Below are 22,578 nucleotides of genomic sequence, written 5' to 3'. Positions count from 1 at the left end.
GGAGCAACATGCCACCGAGTGGGTACTTCGCCAGTTTGGCCGTTCGTAGCTCGTACCGATACCGCCCACCTGGCAGACCACATATTTCCAATGGGATGATCGTTCCAGAGTGGACGATGCATATTTGGCATGGCTAGAGGAGTAGATCGATACTTGGGACCGACGATTTGACCTGAATCCTCCCCCTCCCCCCCTTACCGAGTCGGCTGGATACTGATCATATTATATGGGATGGTACTACAGCGTTACCCGACTTTTCATCGGGAAACCCATTCATCGAGCTGGCGGTCAGTACGTTCCATACATCGGGAGGCACGAGGCACTGCTATATTATTTGGTATTTTTACTTATAATTGTAACCTAACGTTCCGTAATTTATATTTTACACGATGTGCAGACTATTGGCCTATATTTATTTCACCAGTTGGGAATGCAGATGCAGCAGCATGCCGGTGAGGGAGCGGCCATTTTGCACGAGTATGGCCGGCAGGTTACAAAGCTGGCTACCCGTACACTGCAGTGACCCCGAGAGGATGAGCGCTTTGTATACGACCTTGCTTATGTGGCGCTAGAGTATTACCATCGAGGTAGGGTTGTCCTACAAGGTAGGGGAGCACGAGGCAGGGCTATCCCACAGGATCGTGGGGGCCGGTGAGGAGGTGGTCCCCAGCAAGGGGGTATTGAGGCACCTGTTGAGGATGTTGGAGCTGATCTGTCGGGTGACCTCCATCAGCCAGACAAGCATCACAGCAGCATGTCGCCATTCAGCCTTCAGTTGTTGCTTACTCTAGTGACTTCACAGGTGACCCCGTCAGATCCATTGTTGATCACGGGCACGAGCATTACCGGAGAGGATTGGGATCAGTACTTTCCAAGCCCATCGACCGCTGTTGAGGATCGGCTGACCCAACATGTGGATAGTGGGCGCCGGCTGAGCTATGGCTCATCATCGACGGGTGCAAGGGATTTTTCACAGGCGCAGGTATGTTTGTATTACTATTAAATTTAAATTTATTTTTATCTAATTGATTCGCCATAAATAACTTTATAATTTTCCTATTAAGGCTTCATCCCCGCCCGTCACGGAGGCCACTTTGTGCGATGCTGACCTGGATGCAATGAATGTTTATATTCAAGAAACCGACGAGACCATGGTAAGACAATTTAAAAAAAATTTGACTTAACACGTCCATTACTAATATATGTTTTCATATACTGATCTGACTTATTCTTATGTAGGTTGTTGATGGACCGACGACCCCTTCTACCAATCGTGTCAGCACTACTGACGATCATACTGCAGTGCATCCTACGATAAAGAGGCGACATGATGAGGATGATCCTGATAGCGTATCCGGGTGGGATGGGATGCGCCTCAGGTCAGCGGCTGCATTGAAGCACACAGGCTGTGGGACACATTGATTTTTTTTGTATTTTATGTAAATATTATTTTATGTAAATAATAACAATAATTTTTTATGTTTACATTATATACGCATTATGTTTTTCTTTTCCCGGTTCTTCTTTATTTTAATACTACACCACAAACACAAACATAGCAACTTAACATAATTTAAATTCAGTACAACTAATGAAAACACATGATACGGAAAACATAAAGAAAAAAATACTATACTCAACACATAGATGTCATTGTTTAACCGCCTAATATTATTTGCTCCAACCACTTAAATTTCTCTTCCAGTTGATTTTTTTCTTCTTCCGCCTCTTTTAGTTTCTCCTTCAACTCCGCAATTTCTCGTTTAATTTCAATCTCATTGAGTTCGTATCTCTTGTTCATATCATGATAATACTGCAAAGATCGTTTGTAGCATTCCTGCTTATAGGGTTCATCAAGCCATACCTCAAAATTGCAATAATTTCCGTTGTTGCCTCCAAACATGTTCACACACATACAGTATCTACACCCAACATGACCATCCTCCCAACAGTCCAACACCATACAACGTTTGCCACAATAGTACATTGGTACATAAATGCGTTCAGACATTTGTTAATGAAAAAAAACCATGCTTTATGGAAAGTGTTGCTATTTGTTTTGGTTAAGCGTAGATAATAACTAAAATTCGCTCGTTATTTATAGGCAAGGCAACACACATAACGTAGTATGTAACCATGCTATGCTGCGCGTGCTAATGATTTTTTACGGTACAATACAGCTTTTCTAGGCGAGCAACTTTTGTAGAATGACAGCTTTATCAGCTCGACAAGACAATACACATAACGTGGTATGTAAGCGTGATATGCTTCGCGTGCTAATGATTCTTTACGGTACAATACAACTTTTCCAGGTGAGTAGCCTTCCAAACAAACACACACAAAGATGACCAGAAGTGATTAGGCATTTGATAAAGGATATTCTAGATATGGAAAAGGCGTTTGTTGTTCATCATTCAATGGATGATCTTAACTTCTTGAGAGGAATGGAGGATCAGTACTGGATTTATTAGAAAATGATAAATTGCATAAAGACAATGATTATCCTGTTTTCCCAACGGTTGTCGAGTAGGAGGGACTACCTAAGTTTCTACCACAGACGTTGGACGTGGGTGTCCCATACTGTTGTAGAAATCAGGCAAGTGGTCTTCTTGATGATAGCGATGAAATGGGAGAAATGTGTGTCAACTAGGGCCTAGATTACGATGCCCTCGGTCCCGAAGGGTACATACACGATGTTGACGAAGAAGTTAAAGACAGTGACAATGAAATAATGGCGAATGGCCATTTTTGGTATTTTAAATAGGTTTATGTTAGATTGTTGTACTGAAGTATTAATGTTAAATATCAAAAAGATATAACAGCAATGGAAACATAATTTTCTTTCATACATTCTGCAAGATAAACAAGTACATACACTTATTACAAACACATTACGAAAACAAAACACTACGTGTATTCTTGATAGTTGGGCACATTAGATGAACTTCCACCAGGAGCTGGATTACCACCGCCACCCAAACCTGCTGAAGGACATTTACGACGGTCGTGTCCTGTTTGCGGGCATATGCCACATTTACGCGCATAAACGGTATCACCAACATCCATTTGGTTCTGTATACACGCTATTTTTGCACTTGTAGCTTACGCAAATAGTCCTTGTTACACACCATTTTAAATGGTTCCGGCAGCCAATAATGCTCAACACTCACTGGTTGCAACTGCCCACTATATGTGTTAAGTATGCAGCAACATTGTATTGCTTATCAACATAGTTGGTTGGCCCTAAACATGTATGTTGAAAGCACTTGATGGCATGTGAGCATGACATGTGGTAGATGGACCATTTCCCACAAGAACACAACCTGTTGGCTTCATTTACGGTGTGTATATTATTCCCTAGATTTTGATAGATAGCGGTGCGAACTTCAAAAATATTTCGCTCGTTGCAATACTGTAAAAATGAATGTCAATGTGCTCGCCTCCTGTATTTCTCAAATCTTTTTATTGGTATTGGCATAAATTCAACACCCCTCTCCATCAATTCTGATGCACATCTATGCCTTTCAACAAACCTCTCCATCACTGTTTGAATGACATCCGCACCATGGCAGTGACAGGCAATCCACATACAGACTTCAGTAACCCGTTGAAAGACTCCGACACATTTGTAATCAGGGTTCCCCATCGTCTGCCACCATCCGCATGTAATGTCCACTTGTGAAGCTCATGTCGCATCAACCAATGATAGGCTATTTTGTCTTCCTGCCGGATCGATTCCATGCGTCTCCTGAATTTGCACTCTTGGTGATCAGTTGCAGCCATCCACACTAAATCATGCAAGTCCTTATTGGGATATTTCTTCTGGAAATTGGCCTTCAGATGCCTCACACAGTAACGGTGGTATGCATACGGTTCCTATTATTCAGGCAAATGCTCTATAGAACTTAATATACCCTTATGCCGATAAGATATTAGATAAATACCTTAACGTTGTTTGACAGCGTGCTCCTTCAAGTGGTTCAAAAATAGCATCCACGTCTCTTGGCTTTCATTGGCACAGATGGCAAAAGCTAGGGAAAATATTTGTCCGTTGGAATCTTCTGCAACAGCGATCAATAGCTTAATATTATACTTTCCATAGACATGAGTACCGTCTATGGATATTACCGGACGGCAATGCACAAAACCATCAATTGCTGGTTTAAATGCCCAAAACACGTATCTGAATATATATTCTGGTATTCCTGCACTCCGCTCAAGCTTCCATTCAACAATAGTCCCGGGGTTAAGGTGTTGCAATGCTGCCATGTACCTGGGTAGATATGCAAATGACTTATCCTGGTCACCATAAACAATTTCAAATACACGTTTGCGCCCGAGATATGTCTTTCTTTTGGTAATAGTACACCCATATTCCTGGTGGACAGATGTAATACACTCTATGATCTTGTACCTTATGGACGCTTCAATGTGTGGAATCAGGACAAGAGAAATCAAGTTAACATCCAAGTTGAAATGATTCCCATTGAATGTGTCCATTTCACAAATGTGGGTGCCAATATATTTACCCACTTTCCAGATACCTGTTTTCTTCTTGCCCGCATGCAACATCCAATGACAACCGTAACCATCTACGGCAAACAACCTTGTATACATCTAGACTTGTCTCCTATACCGTCATCTCACGATACTCTTTTACGCTGTATATTTTTGCCGCCCTGCTTAGGCGCGCTTTATCAGGAAAAAGCATGCCATTTGCCAATATCGTTGGTCTAGACTCATCTCACATTGTTGTCCGAATTTCATCAAAATCCTTTGTGTGGCCATCCACATCTGGCATACTTGGCAAATGATCAAGGTAGGGAATATGCTTTGAATGAAACGACACGTGGGACTCGTACACTCTTGGTCTAACGGGAAGTGGAGCATGCTCCCTTGTCAAATCAGGTTCGGCATTCTCTTCCTCATCATCATCACCCTCGTCAGGGAAGGGTGTGTCATCTCCAAACTCATCGGCATTGTTGTCATAATCACTACTCCCTCTGTTCCAGTTTATGTGAACCTATTTCTTTTTTGGTCTGTTCTAAAAAGAATGACCCCTTTCTAAATTTGGAAATAATTTAGTTTAAACTTACAATTCTATCTTTAATGAGAAGCTTTTATAATTACACAAATACTCTGAACCCCTTTTTGACTTGTTTAGGACCACAAATTCCAAAAGTTTTCATTTTTTCTTAAACTTCATGTCTAGTCAAATAGGTTCACATAAATTGGAACGGAGGGAGTATTATCTTCCTGACTCTGCGCACCTGCCAAATCCCGAGTAAATACGTCGTCTACGGCAACTGAGTGAGGACAAGACCATCAAGTTGCTCGTTTTCACTGCACAAACAACAAAATAATAAGCTATTCAAATTGATAAATACTTTACATATAGCTATATCACTTCACTTACAAGTCGTAATGTGTTGACATTCCATTATGGACATTATCCTGTTGGTGATGACTCCCGGATGGACCACCATGATCCAACTCACCAAAACTACGCATATTCCAACTGGGCGTGGGTTCATAACTTGTAAAATTCATATCTGGACGGTACCCCCTGTGGAGAATATAAGTGTTAATACAAATTCAATACAACAAAAATAAATATCGTAACACAAAGGAAAATTGAAGTTTACCAGTCGTCTTGTGGATTATGTAAAGTAGGAGAGAAATTATTTTCTCGCTCCTCATTTGCCCGTGGAGATAAGTTTAGATCCGGCCACACTCTTTCAGCCGAGACATGTTCGGCTAAAATTGCTCCAAAATAACCACCTGATGATTGAAGGTTATCACTGCTTTGCGCAACCTCATTATTGCAAACTTCTTCAACCTTCACGTAAATTTCCAACATGGTTATCAAATAAATTCACGGTATTCATCCGGAGTCCCGGAAAAAAATTTCTCAGAGTTTCATCATCCTCGATATTAAACTCAGTGTAACAAGCAACCCCTTGCGGAGTAACAGAATACGGATATCTTCCGATTATTTTAAGATTCACCGAACATTTGCTTACACTCATTTTATTACATAACAACGATATCAGTCTATCATACTCCATTGTAAGTGGCAACTTAACATGACTCTGTGGAGATAAACTATACCTCACTGAGTTATTCGCCACCACAACCTCAACCATCCCCCCCTCCCCCAATATAATGAAACCCTTACTTTTCGCTCTTCAGACATTATGAAAAAATGCTTGAGAATTTAACAAGAAAAATTTATCAGGAGTTGAGAATATTTCTGAATGGATTTTTGCAAAACCCTTAACTCCTTTAAATAAGGCAATGCCCAATCCCGGGGGGGGGGGGGGTCGAAAACGCGGTTTAAAAGGGCGTTTTACATATTTGAATTATTGTTATGTCAGTTAAGTGCAGAAGAGTTATTGGTGGGCCCACAAAATAGGTAAATCATATTTTGAAAACGTGGTTTTAAAATGCGCTTTACCTTAACGTCCCAAACGGATGTTAAAGTAAAGCGCACTTTAAAACCGCATTTTATATAGTTTGGTCACTAAGTTTTTTTTCCACTTATTTCTGTTTTTTGAGTCCAAAACGACCACAAATAGGTTCCAAACTCATGAGAAGGCATCGTTAGTGAAGCTTTTTTCTTTTTCTTCTTCTACAGATTTGTCACAGCTCGATGGACAGGTTAGAGGTAGAGGGATTTTTGAATCTCTCACGTGTAGAAGGATAGTGATGCTTGCCATTTGAATGAACCTGTTTAGGCTTCACCTCTTATCTTTGTATTGATTATCCAAGTTTTTCAAGCTTGCAATTTTTCATCTGCTTCTAACAGGTTGTTCATTACTTGTTTGTAGACTCTCTCTCTCTCCGAGTTAAAAGATTATATCTTGAAGGGTTTTTTTTGAAGTCCCAACCTTTTAACAACGTAAAAATATGACAAATCTTACAATAAAACCACCCCATCTTAGTTGTGCTTGTGACCAGTATTGAGTTTGTTCTATGCATCAAACGAGATACTTTTCAACCTCGCTCTTGTCACTCTGGATCAAATTGCTCCCAACAGGCAGTTGTCATATGCGCTATTCATTGTTACTTTTGTGGCGAAGATGTTTGGTATGTGGCAATAACCCACACCAAAAGATGCAAACAGTATTGTGTACCAAACACACCCTAAGTTAAAAACGACATTCACTTAAGGTGCATTTTGGTACGAAGGAAATTGTTTTACTTGGAAAATATTTTTCTGAAAAATGAGTGATTTTATCACTTATTTTCTTATGTTTTGGTTGGCGACCGAAAAACTTTTTCCGTATAATATTTTTTAGTATTTGGATAGTGTGGAGAAAATATTTATTTTGACAAATATAATTTAGGTAAATAGTATGGAAGACGAAATGTGTAAGGGGGGAGGGGACCAGGGTAGGGGTTGGGGGTGAGGGGTGAGGGGTGAGGGGCGAGGGGTGGGGGTTGGGGAGCAGGGGTGAAGTGGGTGGGGTGGGGGTTGGGTAGGGCCGTAAGGGTGGCAAACGGACGGATCAGGTCGAACATGGGCGGGTCGAAACGAATAATGCAAAAACGAATAAATTGGTCAGAAATTTGAGACGTGAAATCAGCAATGAACAATTGAAAAGGCTATGCATAGTCACAACTCACAATCATTTGGTCAGAAACTTCGGAAGGCTATTTTGACAAACTGTCCTGGCTGCATCAAGAGGCATCTCCATCTGTTACACTTTGAACGATTTCAAAAACAATTACTGGCCTCAGCAGAGTAGGCAGATCGAGTTATGCTCTAGCATGAGATAGATGACTAAACGGATCATTTTTTCGAAGACCCGAAACCCCCAAATCCCATCATAGCTGCAACATCAGGGTCTATTTCGGGTTCATCCTCTGCAGCCTTCTCTTTCTGGGTAGAAATACAAATCAACAAATTATCCATCAAACAAAGTTCTATGAGAGAGAGAGAGAAGCTTATCGTTCAAAACAAGCTTTCACGGAGCTACATACCTTTTTCTCTTTCTTCTTTTCTCGACGTTGTCTTTTCCGTTCTTCCTCTTCCTGCTGTTGTTTCAGCAGCCGCTCATCAAAATCTAGAAAGAAACAAAAGATGGTAAATAGCAGTCCCATCTTTGCGTCTAGTAAGCTAAAATAGAGCTGTCATAAAGAAACGAAAACCGGAAAGCTTACAACATAGTTAATAGAGAGAATAACATAATTCAAAGCAAGTACACGCTGTGCTACTAACAAAGAAGCAACAGCCAATGAGCTTTGCTATTATTATCCATTCGTCTTAGCAAATGCATAACCAATCAATATTCTGGGGGACTGATTATTTAAAACTCTTTACCTTGAACAGTGAAGCTCCCCGTATCTTTCCGCTTTTTGAGCGATTCAAATCGTTGTTGAACCTGAAAATCATGATATTAAGCAATCTAGACATATCAATAATACAACTAAGGAATGCAATCAAAATTTATTTCTTAAAAAAAGAAAGAAGTTAAAAAATAGGAATATTAAAAAGTAAAACCTTCAGACATGGAATCTTATCATCTAAAACCTCCAACATATAGCAAGGATCACTTGAATTTCCACTCTGCCCCTTCTTTCCTCTCTCGAAATGGTAAACCCCACTCCCCAATCCAGGAGCCAAACAGTGACTTTTCCCACTTTGTTCTGGCTCAAACCCCCAAACTATGATTGGATGCAGAAGGCACTTCCCATTAGGCTATCCCTCTCTTGTTGATACCTTCGACTGTGCCCTCCAACAGCACACTGTGTGGACAAGTTTTTTGGACATTGTATGAAATTGATATTAGAGGTGGAACCAGAATTTCAATTTTATGGGTTCTGGATTTTAATACAACAATTTTAAGAGCTACTCACTGGGTTTTAAATGTATTTATTTCTACATATTTAATGAATTTTTTAACACAAATACATTGTTTGAGCAAAAAGTTATTGGGTTCGACCGAACCCGCATTCATGCTTCTAGCTCCACCACTGATTGATATGTCACATTTCCATTAGCTCCATTCAAGGTCACCCAGTCCCCCACTTCTGTAACTAACATCCCAGTGTTATCAAAGGTGAAAAACGCAAAAAAACTAAGGTTTGTTGAGGTTTTAAGCTCAAATGCAATTAAAGTGCTGGGTTTGATGAATAATGCACAATTGAAGAATTAAAAAAAAAATTGTATAAGTGATTCAAGTATTAAAATTATAAACACACATAACAATTATATGGACAAAAGGAATTAAAAATTTACAATTATGTGAAATATTTATTCTTTAGCATCGCATAATAAGGACAAAGCCCGTACGTGATGAGGGGTATGCCTTAACCCCTTGGTGAATGCACTAACGCGCCAGCTAAACGAAGCGCTCAACCTGCTTTGCACCTAGCTTCAAGACTTAAGCCCTTTGACAACACTATGACATCCTTTTCTCTTTTTCCATTTTTTTTTTTTTTTGATTAGTGAAACTGACATCACCCAATTACATTTTCAAGTAAATTCAAGTCCTTACCTTATTCCCCTCTTACGAGTGGAGGGGGAAAATAACCTCTAGACCTGTAGCAGTTAGCCATTAATTTGTGCCAAAGCAAGAAAGGAGAACCACTCCCTTCCCCAGAAGGACTTGTTAAACGCCATTCTGCAGGAATGCAGGCAAACTTCCACATCCAGAAGTTGCAGAATCTCAAAATTGTGGAACAGTTAAATGTTTGAGGGGACCATCTCTCCTCACTTTCCATGAGCTTTACGAGGTGGATAACATGGCTAAAGAAAAGAAACAAGGTGGAAAAGATGTGCCTCTTCCCGGGTTAAAGTGAGTTCATTTGAATCTTTCTGAAGACTGCAGAAAACCTACAAAGATAATGACTTAAACTCTGGGTACCGAGCAACTAAATGAAAGATGGATGACACATTAGTCACTTCTACAGAAAGTTATGCTTAGTAAAGCCATCCCTTTTCATTTTGGTAGTGGTTAGTTGGTGTGGAATTTCTCTCTTTACTTCAGTTATGATATGACATGCATTAAACTGAATGTAAATTTTTAAGCATACTCCTGGCGTGTATAGAACTGCAGAAACTATACTCTCTTGCAAGACGTATAGATCAGCCAACCTGCTCTAGCGAGGCTCGTTCTACCCGCATAGACATACCCAATGCTCGCTGATCTGAAAAGAAAAGAATAAACAACTGAGTGTAAATCCTTGGAAGCAAGCCGTCAAGGAAAAAAGATCTCTTTTTTTTTTTTAAATCTTTTACTGAGTCCTCATTGCTAAAGAAAAAAGATCTCGAAGGCAAAATCATAGCAATAAGTGAGAAGGTAACTTATGGCCATATGACATACGCTTCTTCCCATTGATATGGTCCAAGTAGTTTGCAGAATCCTTTACTACACATTCACAAACTCGGCAAAAGTATCCAGCCTGCAAATGCAACAGAAAACATCATTTTATGAAAGGGATACATCTTCTTGCCACTACTGCATGACAAAATTACAGATTGCGTCATGACAAGCATATAAGAATCATCACCAAGCTTTTTTATCCTCAAAGTATTCCCTATACAATAACTTAATACTTTTTTCAGCTACAATGAACAAGCTGGTTAGGAAAGGGCAAGAAACAGGGGCAGCATAAAACTACAGAAAAACCTCTAGGGAATCGTCCAACTCTCAATAGATGTTCCTCAACAATTCAACGTCCATAAGATATTATAGATTCCTTGTAGGCAGATGTATTACCCCAAAGATGGGATTTCTTTTATGAGAGGAACTGTAGGGTACATGAACCCAGTAACAGTTTGCAAGGTGAGACAGATTCCAATTTTAGCAACGTGAATGGAGTAGACGAACAAAGAATTTATGATCAGTACTAAGGAGATTAGGGAGCTATCAGTTCAAAATTCATTCTCCAGATTGGACAAATTCTTCAATGATGAAACCAAATCGAAGTACCTTGGCCTAACTTTCAGCTAACTACAAGACAAAAGAGTCCAGTAAGAGTGCTGAAAAAGGTGGAAAGAAGTTTAAGACTGCAAAAGGACAGGAAGTCTAAAGATTGAATGCCAGAACTAAAGAAAAGAGGGTTTGCCAATCTACCAACATAGTTGCAGCAAATTTTCTTGTCTATAGTACAAATTATTCCAAAGAGTGGAACATGTCCATGCTTTATCATCAACAAAAAAATAGAAAGACATACATCCAGACACACAAATGAGAATTTCATTGGACAATACCTGCTGACTAAGGGGTGCAATTGGAGTAACCACCTGCCAGAAAAGGGATAATGAACAGGTAAGTTCTTCATGAAAAAATTGTAGTAAGTTAGCAACAACTGCTGATAGATTCATTTCAACAGGTAGAAATTGACTACAAAAAGTAAAAGCACATTAGCATGTAACGGGATCGGCGATCCAAGAGAAACTCAAAAAAAAGTAGGGCTTTGACCATGCACTACTTCAACGCTCCCCCGTCCCAACAAAGAGACCAGGGGATGGACTGAAATTTTGGAAAATCACTATCTAGATGTAAAGTGAATCACTTAATATTATAATGAAAGTTGAGAGCCCGAACTCCTACATCAACTACAAAGAACCAAATGTATCCCACTTGTGAGCATGTGATTTTTGCCCTATACGAAATACTCCTATAAAATCCAAGAAAATAGATTTTTTCTTAATTATTTGCTAATTTTAGGAATTTTTGTAGAATTTTCTTAATTATTTGCATTTCTATGCATATTTAATTTTTATTAAATATCATGAAAAAAAAAAACCGAAAATATCATGCATTGCATTTAGGATTTGTTTTTACATTTTTTAAAATTAAACAGTAATTATTTGTTTCATAGAAATTTGAAAATCACAAAAATAGCTCATTTAACATTTTGTCTTTTAATTTTTAGTTTATTGATTTTTCTCTTTTAATTTAGAATTAAGTGATGTTTATAATTTTTATAATTAGTTAAATAGTTTAATTTCACATTTTAAGATAATTTAGGATTTTAATTATTAGGATTTTTAATTTAAAAAAAAAAGAAAAAAAAAAGAAAAGGGGAAATAAAGAATTTGATTTTTTGAAATTGGGCTAATTTAACCCAAACCAGCCTAGATCCGTTACCCCCAACCCAAGCCCAAAACAATTATACCCGGTCCAGGTCCCCCATAACCCAAACGACCCCGTTTTTGTAACGCCTGATCACAGCCGTTGGATCTTAGCAATCCAACGGTTCAGAACTAGGGAGTTATTTTATATAAAACTGTCCGAAGAGAACCACCCCCCCCGGTCTAACCTCTTTCAGTCTTCACTCTCATCTCTTTCTCAATAAACCCTAGCCGCCTCATATCCCCACGCCGCCTCCACCGCAAACCACCGCCGAAAATCGCCTCACGGCGGTTCCGGTGGACCAATCTTCCCCAAAATAACACCATGAGCTCCCCTTCACCTCTTCAATTCATATCTCTAGTTGTCTTCCTTCGAATCACTGCCAAACTCCTCCAATATTAGATTGAAAATCCAGCTAAAAAACCTAATTGTTCCAATCTTAACCAAATTAACACCCCGAACTCCCCTTCATCCCCTCTTTACAAATCCCCAACCCTTTGCCTTCGAATCACTGCCTAGCTGCTCGAATCTTGAATCGAAATTTAGGTTTCCAAAACCCTAATTTCCCCCAAAGCCCACAAATTCATACCAAACAGTCCTCGACCTTCCCTCACCCCTGTCTCACCCTTGATTCCTCAAAAATCTCAGCCAATTTCCCCGAATCTTGAATCTCATAATCGTCGAACCCTAATTTTTTCCCCTTTTCTGATTTTTTCGGTCAAAATTGGTCAAGTGGACTTAGAACCTTCATTAGTCGACTGTTTTAATGGTAGTCAAAGTCCATTTACACTTCAGGGAGTTTGGACGAGTTCGTGGTTCGATCCAGTTTTTGAAATAAAACCCGGTAAATCCCTTTCTTTTTTCTTTTGACTGTCTGATTTTGTTTTGTTTCTTTCCTGCATGTTTAATTGTTCTTGTTTTAACTGCATGTTTTAAATTGATGCTGAAATACCCCCCTTCTTTTAATTCACATACCCCTAGCTCTGTTTGATGTTGGTTTTTTGTTTGATAGATTTTAAAAAAAAAGAAAGAAAAAAAGGAAAAGCATGTTTCCAATTAGCCTAGGTCTCAATCTCTAAGATTCAGCATGTTCAAAATGATTGCTCTTATTTCCTAAACTAGTCTAAAGGCTTATTTTAGGAGGGCTGACAATTATTTAGGTTCGTTTGTTTAAGTTTTGCAAATTGACGTAGTTTGAATTCCAGTTTGTTCCTTGCATTTGCATTTCTGATTTTTGGATTACTGTTTAAATGCATTTTTTTTAGTTTCAGTGTTAGTCAGTTCTAATTGATCAAGCTTTTCCTTCTATTAAGTCTAGACTGCATCTTTTCGACCTGTTTAAGCATTTTGATCCAAATTTTCACCCTTTTTAGTTTTGTCCTTGTTTGTTCTAAATTGCTCACAGATAGAAACTTTAGGGACCTATTTGAACTGAAAAAGTTTAGGTTAAGACTGAAATAAGCAGCAACTTGAAGGTTAAAAATGGGTTTCTACCTAGGCTAAACATCAGAAATTTCCTTGAAAACGGTACAGCTGTCCTAGCTATTACAAAAAGATGCTGAAATATAGGACAGTTGTACCAAGGACAGTACTATTTTTACCCTAGGATAAGGAATATGCCAAAAAAGATACTCTCCCTAGGCAGCCTATATAAGTAGGTTTCCCTCATTCTAAGAAAGAGGATGAACAATCAGTAGTATCATTCTCTGCAGAAAAATTTCCTCTCTTCTCTGAATTTCAGATTTAAAGAAAATCTCAGAAAAACTTCCAAAAAGAAAAAAATCTCTCTTTGTTAACAAGTTAAAAAATGAGTTGAAATGAAGAATTTTCCTAGGAGTATGTACTTAGGATTTCTGGTTTTTCAAGTGTTGGTTTAGTTTTGAAATTCTGGGATTCTTTGAGTCTACTGAAGTTGTGTTGTTCATTGTTTGCTGTTTTCTGCTTCTGAGATTCCTCCAACAGTCTTATCTTCACTTTAGTTGTTACTTAACTGTTGTTTCAAAGTACATATGACCATTTCCTTGTTTGATTGCTTTGTAATTGAAACTTCAGATGAATATGAGCTGTTTCTTTTTGTTTGACACTGTCTGTATATGCTTGTTAAGTTTTACATGCTGAAACTACAATAGTGCTAAAGCTTTTCTTTCTCTCTCACAATGCATAAGTTTCTTTACCATAAAATCACACCTCATTTACACCCCGAGGGGGTACAAGGAAGTTTTTCCAATTAAAGTGACATAAATCGAAATGAGATTAATTAATTTATCAGAGTCGCCGCTTGGAATAGTTTATTTGGTGTTCCAAGTCACTGATTTATTTTAAAATCCCAAATCGAGGAAATTTCGACTTTACTTTATAAGTCTGCGAACCAGAAATTCTAGATAAGGAATTCTATTAACCCGGGAGAAGGTGTTAGGCATTCCCAGGTTCTGTGGTTCTAGCACGGTAGCTTAAACTATTAACATTGGCCTATTATCTAATTTACTACACGTTTTAAATCTATTGTGCATTTTTAGCTTTATAACCGCCTTTTAATTATTTTAACCGCTTTTAGGATTTATGGAATTATTTTGTTAGAACAAGTTACGATTGTCGTACACTTGTTTGTTTTGGAACACGCCGCGTATCACGCTACATGAAATGCACCCGTGATTCACGACATGTGTATTTTATTAATATTCGAAATTGTTATGATCGAGTTACATGAAATGCACCCCCGAATTTGGGAATCAGGTATCATGACGATGCCACGAGAACCGTACTCATAGTCACGATAGTTAATTAATCGCGCCTAAAGCATTTCTACGAGTATTTGATTAAGGCGTAATTTTGAAGTGCACCTAAAGAAGTGATTATATCACTAAACTATTCTACATCATGTAGCTAGCAGTGTTAAAAAAAGCGTCCGCTTCCTCGCTTTAAGCGAGAAGCGAAGCGGAGCGATGGGTTGGTCGTTACCCCAACTAAAAGCGGCTCAGGTACAGAAAAGCGACCGCTTCTCTCTAAAAAGCGAGAAGCGGTGAAGCGGTCGGGAGCGGAAGAAGCGATCGCTTCTTGAATTAAAAGGCCCAAACGAGTCTTTTTCAATTAAAAGACCCAAATCGTTGAGTCTTCTGTTTTAGACACTTCTTCAGCAACAAACTAGGGTTCTAAACCAGCCTTTTCTTCCTCAAAAAACCAGCGATTTCTTCCTCACATGAAGCAACGATTTGTTCAAGCAAACTAAGGTTCTTCGTCTTCTTCTTCTTCAACATTACAACAGCTTTCAAGTTTCAACAGGTATGTTTTTATTTTCATTCTTCTTCTTCTTCTTCTTTTTTCTAAACGTCCAAAAAGCGCTGAAATACTGGCGAATTTTTTTCAGAAAAATTCTACCTACCCAAATTCTGCCCAGATTCTGCCCAATTGATGCTACTCTTGACAATCTTGTAGAAGAATAGGATGCTCATTTTGTGCTTTAATTGATGCTACTCTTTAGCTTTTTAATTGAAGTATTGAATATTTGCTTACAATTACATGTGTTGTCTATGCCGTATTTATTTTAATTTTTTTTTAAAAATTCTGCTTCACTTAAAAAAAGCGGGCGCTTCGCTTCTCGCTTTTCGTGAAATGGGGGTTGTCGTTTTTCCTCGCTTCACACTATTTTTAACACTGGTAACTAGGTGTAAAGGTACAAAACTACATGAGATACTTATTTGAATTAAATGTGGCAACTTTATTTATTAAATGCCAAACAGGCCCAGATTTTGAAGTTTGGGGCCTGACAAAGGTTAAGTCCAAATGAACTCTAACCTAAGACATATATTGTCTATTATTCAAACAACTAAATTAATTCTAAAAGAACTTGGGCATGACTTATTTCAAATGAATCTGGCCCAAATAAATTGTTAAGCAATTAATCAATTTAAACGTAATGCATTCAAGAAGATTTGGGCCTACTAATGAGTACAAGTAACTCTGGCCCAAAATCTATTTGTGGACAAATAAATAAACTTAATAATGAGTCCAAGTGAACTCTAGTCCAACACATATTTGAAGGAAATTTGAAATTAATATAACTAATGACAAAATGCAGGATTTTAACTATATTTTTGTTTATCTTTTGAAACAGAAAAGTAAAAAGGGTTTTGAATAAATCAAAATCTGTTAAATTTTAGACAATCTTCCTACTAATTTGCCTAAGTCTTTATATTCGAAATGCTGATTTTGAAGCTTATTTGTATTTCAAAAATGTTAAAGTGTAAATGCTATTGATCAACTCATTTTGTTTTAGTAAAAATCAAAACACAAATTCATAAACCCAATTGGCTTTGGGCCTGAAAATGTATTATGGTTATTATTTAGTTACTTTGTAAAAATCTAATTTTTATGACTTTAAGCTAATAATAATCCAACATTATTTAACTATTAAAAAACAGTGTGGTAAATTGCTAATCTATTAAGCTGGTTTAACACACAAGGAAATGCAGTAAAATTATTACATTTTTTGCTAACTGAATAACCAAACTGCCTATTGCTATTCTAACAGAATTTCTGGAAAATGATTTATGTGATACTACTACATATGAATATACAAATTTTATAAATGTACGAATCTTTAAGCAGATTCTGTAATTTTCAGAACACTTTTAAACTAATATATTTGCCTAAAATATTGTAAACAAATTTGCAACATAACAAGCAAGCAAGCTTCAAACTAACATGGTTCATGCAATATTCACACTAATTGCAGATTTATCAACAAATTCCCATCATGATTCAGCAAAAGATTGAAACTTTACACTTTTTGTTAAGAAAAGTACCTTGACAGCAGCAAGAAAACAAACAGAAAGAAAATAGGTCTCTGAAAAGTTGAGTGAGAAACAGCAGCAAATCCAAACAGAAAACCAAAACCAACTTCCAAAAACCCAGAAATCCAGAAGATAGTGTGAAAAAACAGTAGGAGTTCTTTGCTAATAGTGAAAGAAAGAGACTCCAAAGTAGTCTAGAATCAGTGTATTTTTAGGTCCAAAATATATATCCAGCTCAGAACTTTCTGTTTAGGGTTTAAGAATTCGAGCTTAGAATAACTGTTATACTTGGCTTTATTTATTATCTGATTTTTACATGTTTGAGCCTAATGTGCTAAATGCCGCTTTTTTACCGCTTTGATATTGTTTGAAACTGTATATAAATTGTTACAAAACCCTCCTCTCTCTGAGTCTTTTAAATCATCTGGGAAGTGGGCACTTCGTGTAACTTCTTTTCTGTTAGTCATATTCCAATTTTAAAACGAGGTTCGGACAAGTTGCAAAGCCGGTGAAGCTTCTGTATTCCCGGTACGCTGCCCCTCCTCGGCTCGAGCTGTCTGCTCGGGTAAGCCAGGTCTAGAACAATACACTCAGGGTTTTAAAACCTAGTATAACAAAGCCTCATGCCGGATCCCTAGTAGGAACGCTTGTTTGCATCACGTGCATTTGACTTTGGGGACTCAACACAGGGGTTGGGTCCGTCTAGGACAGGTGTACCCGAAATGAAAAGACCATCCTGATGCATTCTATTTGCTACCTGTGCATTTATTATTACTTCGGATTGCATGTTTACCGGCTTTGGAATAATGAAGAAAAGTTGAGAAAAATCAGTTTGAGGATTGAGAGAGATAATTACCTGTCTTTGAAAAACCAGTGTCCAAAAAGTACCGAAACTCTGCCGAAATTTCGAAAAAAAAAGAACAATTTTTGCTTAAAAAAAAAGTATTTGGTGTTGTTTTCATTATGTCAGAACTGCCCGAACTACGCAAGTTTGATTCTCACCGGATGTGGGATACGTAGGCAACCCTCACCGGGTCCAACTCCATTTTTGCAAAAATAACCCAAAAGGAACAAAAGTTTGCTGTTTTGTCATAAATAAATTAGGTGATGCCGTTCTTGTCTAAATAGCCAAAATGTCCCAAAAGGGCGCCGCAAGGCTGCTTTTGCAAGAATAGCCATCTATTGTTCCTTTTTCAAATTTTGGCCAATTAGCGGACACAGCCCTAAAATCTTCTTTCCTGAGGTGTTGAAGGGTCGTATTTGCAAAGGCGGTTTTTTGTTTTGAAATGAAAATCTTTGAAAAACTGCTAACTTTTTCTTGAGTCAAAATAAATCTTGATCTTTTAACCAATCACTCTAATAAATGTGCAGGATGAGCACAATTGAAAATGAACCCTTCACGGTCCTTGAAGAAATCCCATTAGGACTACATATGTGGTGGAATGACTTAGAAAAATTCAGCAGAGATACTGTGGTAAAAGTGTTGGGCGGTCTTGTTGGTCTTCTGAAAATCAAACCGAGGTTGGATGTAATCGAGGCTTTGATACCTTTTTGGGACCTGACGCATAATGTGTTCCATTTTTCTGATTTTGAGCTAACCCCCACGCTTGAGGAAATAGCGGGTTATGCCGGACTTAGTGGGAATCTCAGAAGTCGGTACCTAGTGGCTCCAAGAACAGTGACTCCTCATAGGTTTTTGGACCTTCTGAGCATTAGTCGGGAGGTTCAAGATGGGAACCTATCTCAAGGATTTTGCACATTCTACTTCTTGTACCAGCGTTATGGCGATCCCCAAGGTTTTGAGGCTCCAGATACTAGCCTAACTCATTCAGGAAACAAAGATAAATGGGAAGCTCGTCGGGGACTGGCTTTTATAGTGGCATTCTTGGGTGTTTTAATCTGCCCAAGAAAGGATGGAAACATAGAATTGGGTCTTGTGGGAATGGTCGACGTCATGATTAAGAAAGCTAATGGCACCCTTGTTCCAATGATCTTAGCGGAGATTTATCGAGCTCTAACTGTCTGCCGAGAAGGGCGAAAATTCTTCGAGGGCTGTAACATGCTTCTACAGCTTTGGATACAAGAACATCTCTGCCACCGCTTGGGGTACATGAGCTATGGCATGACTGGTCTGAATTGCATTGAAGAACATGAAAACCGGATGGTGGGTTATGAATTTCCAGAAGGTACAGAGGCCTGGTTTGCGCATTTGAGTTCCTTAACTTCAAACAAAATTGAGTGGACATTCGGTTGGCTCCCTGTTACTGAAGTCATTTATATGTCAGCTGAGGTGTGCTATTTCCTCTTAATGGGTCTCCGGAGCATTCAGCCATACGCTTCACACAGGGTGCTGCGCCAACTAGGCAAGTTCCAAACTATCCCACATGACGAAGATCTGAGCCGACAAGTCATTGAATTGGGTCCAAAAGTTGTATTCCCAAAAGGAAAAGTTCGTCAGATTTGGAATGAGTGTAGATTTCTAGAGCCAAAGACTCGGGTGCGGGATCTATCTAAAGGCGAGTTAGACCCTAATTACATGACTTGGTTTGGTAAAAGGTTTCAAGTTCATTAGGAGCCCGAACGGCCTGCTAAAAGACCCCACGTCCAGCAATTCACTGATGATTCGAGGGAGATTGGTTGGCAAAAGAGGCAAGCTACAGGGCCACGATAAGCAAATTGGAGAGAAAAATCAGGGATCTCAAATTTGACAATAGTGTACAAACCGCTTCTAATGAAGGGGAAAAGAAGAAGTTGGCTCAAGAAAACAAAGCCCTTCGAGCCCAGATCCAAAAAATGAAGATAGCTGCTGAGAATCAGGAAAGAAGCCAAGCAGATGAAAGGCTCATAAATGCTCTTAGAAGGAAAATATCTGAGTATCAGGATGACTTGGAAAAGTCCGAGGTTTATCTGGCAAGAGCCCGAGCACAGTTGACAAAGAACGCAGAGGGACGGGCAGAGTTTGTACGGCAGTTGAAAAGGAAATATGAGGGAACAGTCACAAATTTGAAGAAAAGGCTAACTACCCTCGAAAATGAGATGGCCAACCAAGCTAAGAACTTTAAAGTAGAAAGGGAACATTGTTATGCATTATTGTCCCAACTAGAGGAAGATATGCAACAGCTACAGGATCAAAACCATCATGACACCCAGGTGCTAGAAGCTAGGTCTCAGCAAATGGGGCGTTTGCTCCAAGAAAAGGGTATCATCAAGGAAAGGGTTAGAGCAATTGCTGACTACATTATCATGAAGTGCCATGCATGTGAAGACATGACTAGAACCACTTTCTTTGCTGCAGTAATGACCTTCGTTCGCCAAATAATAAGTGACCGGGAGCGTCTTTAAGGGGATCTTGCACATAGGCTCGTGGCAAGACCGACTGATGTCCCACGGGCCCCTGGAGTAGAAGCACTTATGTATTTTTGATTTTCATTTTGAGTCTGTATTTCAGTTTCTAGTTTAAATTATGTTTCGAGTCTGTTTGTAGTTTTAAATTCCTAGGAAAAGTATGATAGAGTCTTTTGTAACTCAGAAAGTTAGAAGCTTTTATTAATGAAAATTTGGAAAACCCCAAAAATTGTTTCTTTATTTTTCGTATTTATTCCTTGAACTACGTGATGATCTGATTCACGCGGCGTCGTGATACGTAGGCAATCCTCATCGGATCCGGTCATGATTTTTGTAAATAACTCAAATAAAAGAGGAGTGTGAAAAAGAGAAAACCAAAAAGAAAAGAGAGAAAACAAGGAAAAGAGAATGAGAACAAAAGAGAAAATGAGAATGCAAAAGAGAGCAAGAGAGAAGATCGGGGAGATGAACAAAAGCTGGGATGAGACATGCAATCGTTGCAAAACATGTAGAAACACATTTAACTGTATAGGTGCATCACACCCCCAATGTGCGATTTCCTATCTGTTAATTGCTTCAAACTAACCGGTTTGTTGTCTACTGTTGAGTATAGGTTCTGTTTTTAAGGTGGTTGGTTTGTGTTAACCTGGCTTCACACCCATACTTTACAAGATCTAAGGGCAGTGTAGAAATGTCGTCAGAAGCTCATCCACCAACAATTTTCATCCCAGAGGATAGACCACTATCGGTTATCCCAACCTCAGAGTCAGCGGCAGCTGAAGAGAACAGGGCACTATGCCTCCGAGTGCTGGAAATGTGGGACGCCTGGTCCAATGGGAGAGAACCGCCGATTGCCATACCCGGTTTCCCCGAGCTACTTCCCAGAGCAAGTGGAAATTCCAATGTCCCAATAAATTACCGGAATACCCCACTTGGATACCCCACCGTCTCAGCTCACTTCGCCGAAACACCTTCTGAGGTTCGCCCCCAGGTAGTTTCGGGAGTGGCCTCCAACATATTTACCGTACCACCAACCTCGGCTGCGGTACAGCCGACCGTGCCCAGGCCAAGCTTTGATCCATCATCCTTCACATTCCAAATACCATCTTTTCCACCAGAACCTACCCAGTTCACCACCAATTCTTACCCTCAACAACCCCGGTACGAGTTCACCGCGGGACAGGAGAAGGCTACAAAAAACCCCGAGCAAGAGGAAATTACCTAGAAAATGAGGAGCATGGAACAGAGCCTTAAGAACATACAAGGTTTGAGCGGACAAAAGAGCGTATCCTACGCTGATCTATGTATGTTCCCACATGTGCATTTACCCCTGGGTTTCAAGACCCCAAAGTTCGAAAAGTATGACGGGCACGAGATCCATAGCCCACCTCAAGAGATATTGCAATCAATTAAGAGGGGCAGGCGGAAAAAAAGAGCTCTTAATGGCCTATTTTGGAGAGAGTCTAGTTGGCATTGCATATGAGTGGTACATGGATCAGGACATATCTCGTTAGCATATTTGGGATGATCTGGCTCGAGATTTTGTCAGGCAGTTTCAGTATAACATAGACATAGCTCCCGACAGGAATTCTCTGTCAAATCTCAAGAAAAAGCCATCGAAAAGTTTCCGAGAATATGCTGTTAAATGACGCGAACAAGCGGCCAGGGTCAAGCCCCCGATGGATGAAACAGAAATGGTGAGTGTTTTTCTACAAGCCTAAGAGGCTGACTACTTTCAGAATATAATGTCTGCGATGGGGAAACCGTTTGCTGAGGCCATCAAGATTGGTGAGATGGTCGAGAATGGTCTGAAAACAGGGTGCATATTGAGCCAATCTACCATAAGAGCTACATACCAAGCAATTCAAAGCGGGTCCGGAGGTGTAGCAAACAGAAAGAAGAAAGAAGAGGTGGCGATGGCAACTTCAAGTTTGAGAAACCCCCGTCCACCCAGAGGTTACTTCCCTCCAAGCACCCCACAACATTATTATCCTCATCAGGACGTGGCCTATGTTATGGCTCCTCAACCGTACGCGGTAATGAACGCCCAGCCATACACTCGGCCACAACAACAGTTCAACCAAAACCGAGCTCCATTTCCTAGAAATCACCCTCCTCACCAAGCTTAGTATAATCCCCGACCTCCACAAATTAACTTCCCCTACAATGCTCGTGCTCGGGAGCCACCCAGGAGAACAAACTTCACGCTTATTGGTGAGTCATACTCTAGCCTTGTCCCTAAACTGGTCCAAATGGGTTTGTTGCAGCCCGTACCCCAAACCAGACAAAACCTAGAGTCGTCCTCCTGTTGAGCCGGTACTCGATGTGCTTACCATTCGGGAGCGAAAGGACAT

General features: G+C 39.3%; 2 protein-coding genes across 2 annotated transcripts in view; both read right to left on the bottom strand.

Annotated features, from left to right (window-relative positions):
• Positions 1–2,825: 2,825 nt before the first annotated feature.
• Positions 2,826–6,065, bottom strand: LOC142180613 (uncharacterized). The gene is made up of 3 exons (XM_075252673.1): positions 5,646–6,065; positions 5,417–5,566; positions 2,826–5,343 (listed from the first exon to the last, which is right to left on the bottom strand). Exons 1-3 carry the CDS (start codon positions 5,858–5,860, stop codon positions 5,298–5,300), a joined length of 411 nt encoding a protein of 136 aa, XP_075108774.1. The 5' UTR covers positions 5,861–6,065; the 3' UTR covers positions 2,826–5,297.
• Positions 6,066–7,571: 1,506 nt separating this feature from the next.
• The window catches only part of LOC107801717 (uncharacterized), a 33,216-nt gene continuing 18,209 nt past the window's right edge, over positions 7,572–22,578 (bottom strand). The window contains exons 5-10 of the mRNA XM_016625087.2: positions 11,222–11,254; positions 10,332–10,410; positions 10,103–10,155; positions 8,327–8,387; positions 7,987–8,069; positions 7,572–7,885 (exon numbers count right to left, since the gene is read on the bottom strand). Of these exons, the coding sequence (XP_016480573.1) occupies positions 7,796–7,885; positions 7,987–8,069; positions 8,327–8,387; positions 10,103–10,155; positions 10,332–10,410; positions 11,222–11,254 (399 nt within the window). The 3' untranslated portion in view covers positions 7,572–7,795. The remainder of the gene's footprint in view (positions 7,886–7,986; positions 8,070–8,326; positions 8,388–10,102; positions 10,156–10,331; positions 10,411–11,221; positions 11,255–22,578) is intronic.

Source organism: Nicotiana tabacum, chromosome 5 (assembly GCF_000715075.1).
Source record: "Nicotiana tabacum cultivar K326 chromosome 5, ASM71507v2, whole genome shotgun sequence".
NCBI classification, from domain to species: domain Eukaryota; kingdom Viridiplantae; phylum Streptophyta; class Magnoliopsida; order Solanales; family Solanaceae; genus Nicotiana; species Nicotiana tabacum.
This window is presented reverse-complemented; position numbering and strand designations above follow the sequence as displayed.